The sequence below is a fragment of the Passer montanus genome, unplaced genomic scaffold, assembly GCF_014805655.1.
Source record: "Passer montanus isolate IOZ18808 unplaced genomic scaffold, ASM1480565v1 scaffold41, whole genome shotgun sequence".
Taxonomy (NCBI): Eukaryota; Metazoa; Chordata; class Aves; order Passeriformes; family Passeridae; genus Passer; species Passer montanus.
Window position 1 is genome coordinate 1,993,811 of NW_024368930.1, and position 8,920 is coordinate 2,002,730.

General features: G+C 47.3%; 1 protein-coding gene across 1 annotated transcript; it reads left to right on the top strand.

Annotated features, from left to right (window-relative positions):
* The first annotated feature begins 2,689 nt into the window (after positions 1 to 2,689).
* Positions 2,690 to 5,285, top strand: PFDN4 (prefoldin subunit 4). The gene is made up of 4 exons (XM_039719455.1): positions 2,690 to 2,899; positions 3,931 to 4,038; positions 4,498 to 4,641; positions 4,876 to 5,285. The coding sequence occupies exons 1-4, from the start codon at positions 2,876 to 2,878 to the stop codon at positions 5,005 to 5,007; spliced, it is 408 nt and encodes a 135-aa protein (XP_039575389.1). The 5' UTR covers positions 2,690 to 2,875; the 3' UTR covers positions 5,008 to 5,285.
* The last annotated feature ends 3,635 nt before the right edge of the window (positions 5,286 to 8,920 follow it).

Consider the following 8,920-nt stretch of genomic DNA (forward strand, 5'->3'; position numbering starts at 1 on the left):
GGGAGAAAATGGTGAGAGCAGAGCAAGAAATCGAGGTGCAGGACAAGATGCCCTGACAGCCAGCTTGGAATTACTCAGGACTTGGCAGGTTTTGCATTTTTTTCTGGAAATTAGAGTCACTTGCTGGGGTGTTACAGTTTCTTGTCTCTTTTAGGAATATTTCCCTGCCTGAGCAGGGAGGGCAGGTGAAGGGTTTGTGCAATAGTCACCGTCCCAGGCTGGATATTTCTCTTTGAACAGGAGGCTGGAAGATTTTGTATTTATTTATTTTTAAAAGCAGCAGCATTTAGAGATCCCTGGAAGTGTCTCAGGCCAGTTTGGAAGGGTTAATGGAAGTTGTCCCTGAACCTAATGAAATTTAATAACTAATGTTGGATGGGTGTGAATATAGAGGAGGCTGGAGTGGTGAAATGGTGAGGTTGCTTTTGACCAACACGAGGTATTTTGAAAGAATGAGGGCAGAAAGGTGAGAAAGTCTGCCTCCCTTCCCTCAGATTACAAAATAATGAACAGATCCTCACTGGGGGATTTGCCATATAAATAATTAGGAGCTGTGTCATTAAGATCTTTTCTTGGGAAAGATGAACACCCTTAGAAAATGATTTTTTTCCCTCAACCTCCATTCCCCCTGCAATGCTGGTACAAGAAGGGCAGACACAAGGACTGCACTCCACAATAAATCCCAAATATTGGGAATGTCAGAGCACTGCCACCTCCTTTACTGTGCTGCCACAACTGAAACAGGACAAAGCTGTGTGGCTTTTGCTCAAAGTGATCCCCTTCGTCCACTTTAAAGTTGAAAGTGAACCACTTGATCCCCATTTCCAGTGACCTGGAATTCACAAACCGTGTTGGTGTGTGGGGGTTCCACGATCACCAAGGCCTGAGGAAGCTCTGTGGAGCTACAGGGAAAGGGGACAAGAGTTTGGGAACTCCAAAGGTCTGGCAGCAGAAGCACGGGAATGTTCTTCCCACCGAGCTGGGCTCCAGCAAGGCAGGAGAAAATTGCAAATAACCCAAGAGGAGCCGTGAGAGGAGGGCAGGGCGTGGAAGGGATCCCAGCAAGGGGAAGCCAAACAGCACAGAGCAAGAAGGAGCAAGTCCTTTATGCAACTGGGAGAGGAGTGAGGGCACTGGGTTCAGCGGGTTCCTCTCGCTCCTCGCTGCACTCGTGAGCTGTTTTCACTTTTATTTACATAAGAGAGGTCTGCAGTGAGTTACTCTTGGCAAGGCTCACCCCACAGAGCTTGCCCGAGCGTGTGGGAGAAGAAAAGATTGCTTTTCAAAGCCTTGGAGTCATCGAATTCTTGTGAAATCCACTCCTTTTCTCTTGAGGGAAATTGCTGTGGCTGCGCAGTGAATGCAGCCAGGGAAATATCCAGGGCTCAGGCTGTGTCCTCTCCTAGCAGGATCCTTCGGGAGGAGCAGGGCAATGGCCAGAGGGATGAGGGTTTGCTTTCTGAGGAAAAGAGAGGCTTAGAGCTGGGATTATGTTTTTGTAGAAGTTAATAATAATGTGGTTCTCTGGGGAGAAATTTGGGGATGAACTTCTCGCCTCAGCGGGAAACAAGGCGCTGTGATGATGGTGATGCACCAAAATAAAATGTAACATCAGCCTGAGGGCCACCCAAAATATCTTTTATTATTCTGTCTTTCCTACTGGTTTGGAACAGGAGTTTTGAAATGAACAGCTATTTGGAACTGAAAAAAAACAACCAAACAAAAATCATTTTATTTCAGGCAATATTATAGAAGTAAGTATCCTGTCCCATCCCTTTATCCCATCCCATCCTGTAATTACATCCTGCTATCCCATCCTATTATTCCATCTCATTACCCCATCCCATCCCATGACATATCCCACCCCAAGGATCCCATCCCATGGATCTCATCCCATGGATCCCATCCCATCATCCCAATATCCCATCCCAAAATCCCATCCCCATATCTGATCCTACTGATGGATCCCATCCCATTATCCCATCCCAGCCCATTATCCCATCCCAATACCCCATTCCACGGATCCCATCCCAATACTCCATCCCATCCCAATATCCCAGCCCATTATCCCATCCCATGGATCCCATCCCATTATCCCAATATCCCATTATCCCAATATCCCTATATTCCACTATCCCATTATCCCACCCCATGGATCCCAATATCCCACTATTCCACCCCATAGATCCCACTATCACATTATCCCACTCTCCCACTATCCCATTATCCCATGGATCCCCCTCTCCCACTATCCCATCCTCCCATTATCCCACTCTCCCACTATCCCGATATCCCATTATCTCACGGATCCCCCTCTCCCATTATCCCACTATCCCCATATCCCACTATCCCCATATCCCCATATCCCACTATCCCCATATCCCACTATCCCCCTCTCCCACTATCCCCCTCTCCCACTATCCCACTATCCCCCTCTCCCACTATCCCCCTCTCCCACTATCCCACTATCCCCCTCTCCCCCTATCCCCCTATCCCCCTATCCACTATCCCCCTCTCCCACTATCCCACTATCCCCCTCTCCCACTATCCCCCTATCCCCATATCCCACTATCCCCCTCTCCCCTCTCCCATCGATCCCATCCATTCCCGTCTCATGGCGCCCCCTGGCGGACCAGCGCCCAGCCGCTCCCGCCCCTCCCGCCGGGCCGTACCAAGCTCCGCGGGGGTGCCTTCGGAGCCATTCCGTGCCCTGAGGCCGCTCGGGGCATCCCACCACGCTGCGAGCGGTGCGACTAGAGATAATCCCCGATTTTCACAGGGCTCCGGCCTTTTCCTGCAGTTTTTCCTCCTCTTTCTTCTTTTCCCATGCCCGCTGCTCCTCCTCTGCGCGGAGGGCGGATGCTCCAGCACCAACATGGCCGCCACCATGAAGAAGGCGGTGAGTGGGGAGCGGGCCTGGCGAGGTTCACTCTTTTGGAGCGGGATTGGGTCCCTTCCCGGCGGAGTTCGATCCCTCCCCGAGGCGCTTTCAGCTCCTCCACTTCCCTCCGGGCCGCTGTGTCCCGCTGCCTCCCGCAGCCCCGGGCGCGGCCGGGTGAAGCCCTGCCCGGAGCGGCGCGGCCGCCGTCGGGCAGCTGAGGGGGCTGGCACCGGGCTGGGGCACCGAGCTGGGGCACCGGGCTGTGGGAGCGGGCTGGGGCACCGGGCTGGGGCACCGGGCTCCGGGATTGGGCTGGGGATCGGGCTGTGGCCCCGCGCTCTGGCCCCGCGCTTGTCCCGCGGGGTCGGTGGCCCCGCGGAGCCTGGGCTGGTGCGGCTCCTTCTAAACAACAAGGGCAGGGGCAGGGTGGATGTGAGGAGAAATCTATTCTCTGTGAGGGTGGTTAATTATGGAGTCGTCATCATCGTGGCTTGGGTTGGAAAAGAGCATAAAATTCATCTCGTTCCATCACCCCCACCCTGCCATGGCAGGGACACCTCCCAGTGTCCCAGGCTGCTCCAAACCCCGTCCAGCCTGGCCTTGGCACTGCCAGGGAGCCAGGGCAGCCACAGCTGCTCTGGGCACCTGTGCCAGGGCCTGCCCACCCTCACAGAGAACAATTCCTGCCCAATATCCCATCCAACCCTCCTCTCGGTCAGTTTGAAGCCATGCTGCTTTGCCTGTCACTAACTGCTCCTGTTCATGGTCTCTCTGCAGAGAAAACTCAGAGCAGAGTGTCCAGTTCAGCCTTCAGCATCAAGGAAACCTTTCTTTTAGTATGCTGTGGCTGGCCAGAGTTTTAATTAGATGTACCCAGCTAAATGTGGGCATTTCTGGTGTCCTCAAAGAGGCACTGGGAGCAGCCAGGTGCATGAGCAGAGTGTGGTGGCTCTCAGATCGTTTTCCATCGCTTTGTAGGAGTATCCTTGCAGGGAGACTCAGGTTAATGTAAGAACTGAAATCATCATTTTGACCTCTCCTCCCCGCAGGCTGCAGAAGATGTCAATGTCACCTTTGAAGATCAACAGAAAATTAACAAGTTTGCAAGAAACACCAGCAGGATCACAGAGCTGAAGGAAGAAATAGAAGTGAAAAAGGTATATTTGCTTCAGATCTCATGAGCTTTTCACTGGATTTTCAGCTGGAACATAGGAAATTAACAGCAGTGAGTTACTGTGAGTTTAAGTAATGCTTGGGTTCTGATATGAGGTTTCTGATACTCTGGAAATAGAGAATGGTAAAATATCAGATTAATTAATAAGTGTCACTAATATCAGATATTAGTGATATTTAAACCTGCTGTATTGCCCTTGCCTGGACAGTTAATTACTGTGTTAATGACAGATAATGAGTGCTGACTGGGAGTTTCTGCTGGATTGAGTTGCTGAATTCCAGCTGTGAACTGATCTCTGGGGTGTGCTGGTTCTGGGTGGGATTTGTTCCCAAAATCCAGCCTCTCTGGGTTCCTTGCCCAGCTGTGGCCGTGTGCCCGTGGCAGGGCTGTGCCCGTGGCAGGGCTGTGCCCAGGGAGCCTCTCTGTGTGTCCTGGCCCACAGAAGCAGCTGCAGAACCTGGAGGATGCCTGTGATGACATCATGCTGCTGGATGATGCTGACACCCACCTGATTCCCTACCAGATTGGGGATGTCTTCATCAGTCACTCCCTGGAGGAGACTCAGGAGATGCTGGAGGAGGCCAAGGTTGGTCTGGAGCTGCTGGGCTGTGCTGGGCGCTGGGGTGGGGTCTGCAGCCTCTGGAGCTCTCACGGGCTGAAGTCCATGTTGGATTTGGGATTTGAGTCACTCCAGAGGCACTCCAGCAACAACTCCTGCAGCCAGAGCTGGGCATGAGTTGGAAAAGAGGCAGCTCTCTGTTGGTTCTGTGTGCTCAGTTTGTTGTGCAGAACTGATTTTTGTTTATTTTTCCCTTTTCAGAGGAGTTTACAGGAGGAAATTGAAGCGCTGGAGTCGCGAGTGGAGTCCATCCAGAGCGTGTTGTCTGACCTCAAAGTTCAGCTCTATGCAAAGTTTGGAAACAACATCAATCTGGAGGCTGAGGACAGTTAAAGCTCTTCTAAACACAACACCCAATTTTTCCTTAGGTTATTAAATGTTTTGATAACATTACTGCAATTATATTTGAGAACAGAAAATCCATCCCTTTCCTTTTGTTGTTTTTTTTTACTTCCCTGTAAAGTTCTGTATATTTAATAAGAACTTTCTTATTTTGGTTATTGCAGCTATTTATTTATTCAGGAAAACACTGACTTCACATTGCTGGTAAAGCATCAAGATTGGAATATCTGCATTGTTTATTAAGGCAATAAAGCCAGGCATGTATTGGACTTCCCTGGGTTTTGTTTTCCACTCATAAAAAGGCTTAAAACAAATGGAAGGAGGGAATTTTGGAGTGGCTGTTGGATAAAAGCTGTGGGATACAGGGGACACGAGGGAGTGATGCTCTTCAGGTGTTCCTAAGAGCCCTCCTGGAGCTCCTAAGTTCTCTGTGTTTCACCCTCAGCTCAGGAGTCAGGAATTTGCCTGGGCTCTTTAAAGCTCACTTTGGTCGTGAGGAAAAGCTTTTGGAGCCCCCATATTCACTCATTTACTGCTTTGTATTTGGGAATCCCAAAAACTGCTGCAAGTCACAATTCTGAGTCTTGATTTCTAATTTTCCTGAAGAGTTCCTAAATCCATATTCATGTCACAGTTGTTCATAGGTTTTGTTGCAGTGTCAGCATCAATTCCTGATCTGTGCCTCCATCACTAGGAAGGGTTAAATGTAATTTTTAAATGTCTTAATTTGTCTTTACAACCAAAGAAAACACAAAAGAGTGGTGTTTTTGCCAGGTGAAAACTGCTGGAGTTTGACCCATAACGAGGAGCACCCAGCAGATGGCATCAGAGATCTGGGAATGCCAGTTTTGGCTGGCAGTGCCAGGCTGGCAGTGCCACTGGTGCCTGCAGTGAAGAAGCTCTGGCTGCAGGGCTTGCATTGGATGGTGGCAGTTCCAGAGTCACTGCTGTGCTGAGCATTTCACACCCTGCAGGGAAAATGAAAGATCTTGGAATGGTTTGGGTTGGAAGGGACCTTGAAGATGATTTTATGATTTTATTTCTGACCCTCCTGCCACGGCAGGGTGTGGAGAGCTTGCTGCTCTTTGATCCTAAAATTGGGATTGGCCATAAACACAGTGCTGTGCTCAGGGGAGATTGTTCAGTGCCACAGATCTGATTTTCCCCTTGTTTTCTCTCCCTTTTGGGTTTTATGGGTGTGATGCATTTTTCCTGTTGGCTTAGTCCTTGCTACAGAAATGGGAGGGCTCTTTTGCACCTGGGCTGTCCAATTTCCTTGTGTGCTCTGGTCATTTGTGTTTGCAAATCATTACATCCCAACGTTTTTCAGCTCAGCCTCTGAATTTCTGTATTTGCAGAGCTCCTGTGCCAAGCCATCATTTGGTATTTTTATATGTGTAAAGCAGAACATGCAGGAAACACTTTTCTTATTCTGGAGTTGTCATTGTGGAAGTGACTTTGCAGATGGTGCATCAGCTGCTTGGAAGTATTTGACAGCATCCTATTTTGCTTTTTAATAACCTTTCTGTCATGAAGATCTGCAATTGTTTCTGAGTTGGCACTTTGTTCAGCACCCCATGTTCTGAGGACTTCTTCTTTTTGGCAGATTGGAGTCTGTGATCTCTAATAATGATGTTTCCTTTACCTGAACAAGAGAACTGTGGTAGAAGCCCATGAACCAAACCCTGGTGCTCTCTTCACCCCTGAACACCTCATGAGTCATTCAGCTGCACTTGGCAATACAAATGTGGAAATGTCAGAATGCCAAGAGTTCATTGTCCTCTGTGTTGGCAAGGGAGGGACATTTGTGGGCACCTGGGGGATGAAATGTGTCACAAAGTGCTGTTCTTTCATCTCAGGGCTTTTGGAGCACTGGGCTGAGGATCCCTTACTCATGGAATCACCTTTTCAGCTTTATTTTGTTTTAAAACACAATTTTAATACAGGTTTTGTTTTGCAAGTCACAGAGTCACCCGTGGCTGGGTTTTCACTTGGCTGCAGCAATTCAAGCAGTAAAATACAGGTGAAATTCAGCTCAGTTTGGTGCCTGCTGTCAAGGAGCTCCCAGATTTTTAAAGTTTGGTAAAAACTCTGCCAAGCACAGTGGGATCAGTTCCTGCACTGAAGGCTGGTTTGTGATTCTGCACCTCTGATACAAAAATGTTTCCCACAGCATGATCTCCAGTGGAACCTTTATTAATCCCCATTTTTTACAGTAGATCTGGGCTCCCTTTACACTCCACCATATAAATGTGGTGGATAATTATTCAGTAATTACAGGAAATGGTGTGTATCTGAAGCACTGATAATTTTGTGGTAATAAAATCACATCCAAGGGCAAAAAGAGACTGAATTCTGAATACTGAATCCACATTTCTGTAGGAACAACAGAACTGAGCAGTTTGGTTTGCATGAGTCAGTGGTTCAGATAATTTCTCTAATGTTATTCTAATAGCCTGATTCATGAGAGAGAAGAAAATATGAATATATATATAGGCATAACAAGGCCTGGCAGAAATTATTTACAACCAACTTTGTCTTTATTTAGATTGTGTGAGTCACGCAGAAAACCAAATTATTTTCTAATTAAACTCTGGCTGCTGGGGGGGCTGCACAGAACACCAAACACAGCCAGGGAGGATTCCCCCAGCATTAAGAGGAATTTCATCCAGATGATAAAAGGTGGAATAAAAAATTATAAACGTGAGGAGAACATCAGGATGTGCTCAGTGCTGGACTCCAAGCTAAGCCAGGGCTGCTCCCAGCCATTCCTTAAGGGAAAATTCCTGTTGGATTTCACAGCCCAGCAAAGGGAGGAAAAACCTTGTTCAGTGGAGTTTTAGAGTGTGCCAAGTTTTACCCTTCAAGCACAGTCCAGAATTCCATCAAATCATCAAATTTGGGGGCTTTTCCTGCCTTTTCTGTAACAATCAGGGTTGTGCACACCAGGCTTACAACACACAGCTTTGGGGGTTTAAAATTCTGTTTAGAGTTTAAATTTGTGCTGTCTCTTGGGTATCTGGGATTTGTCTGAATTTAACCAAACTCCTGTGTAAAGCCTGGCCTTTGACCAACAACCTGCAGCACACAAAATATATTTATTTACAAGATAAAACTGGCTGCCTTTGGGTACAGTCAACTCAGAGGAAAATCATTAATCCCAACACACATGGCCAAGCACTGCTGGTAGCTCCAGCACTCCTTTTTATTAACACTTGGGGGGAAAATCATCAAACATTCAGTTCCATTGCTGCTGTGAAAGCACTTTCCCCTCCCGTTTTTAATCCTGCTGTTAAAAGTTCAGCCAGAAGAGCTTTGGTTTGCTTCCGAAAACGTCTCCCAGCAGCAATGTTGAACATATCAGGGATCAAACAGCCTCTGGGAAGGTTTAAAACTAAAGCTTGTCTCTGTTTGTAGGGTCTGTTATGTGTTCTGGTTATGTGTGTGCTACCCAAAACAAATCATTGTGCTCATTGCAGCTCCTGAGGAGTCGGGGGTCAGTTGGAGATGTTCAGGATGGCATTTATAGGAGTTGACTTTTGCTTTGTAGAAAATGCTGCTGCAACACAATGTGCAGTTAAATCTAAATATGAAAAATTACTGTTTTAAAATCTAAATATTAAAAATATCTATTTTTATCTAAAGGAACAAAATGGACTTCACTGTAGAAGAATTTTGGTCCCAATGACATTTTTATTGCAGTCACAATACTTGATTTTAGACAAGTGGTAAAATCAACTACAGAATTAATTTTACTCCTCAATTTATTTGTTAATTTGACAGATCTACAGTTGAAGATGTACTTCTAAATATCTAAGTGCAAGTTTGCATTTCCATCTACTGACTGAAAGCCCCAAAGATGGCACACAAGGTTTTTATCTGGGTTTTTCTGTCACACCAGGGC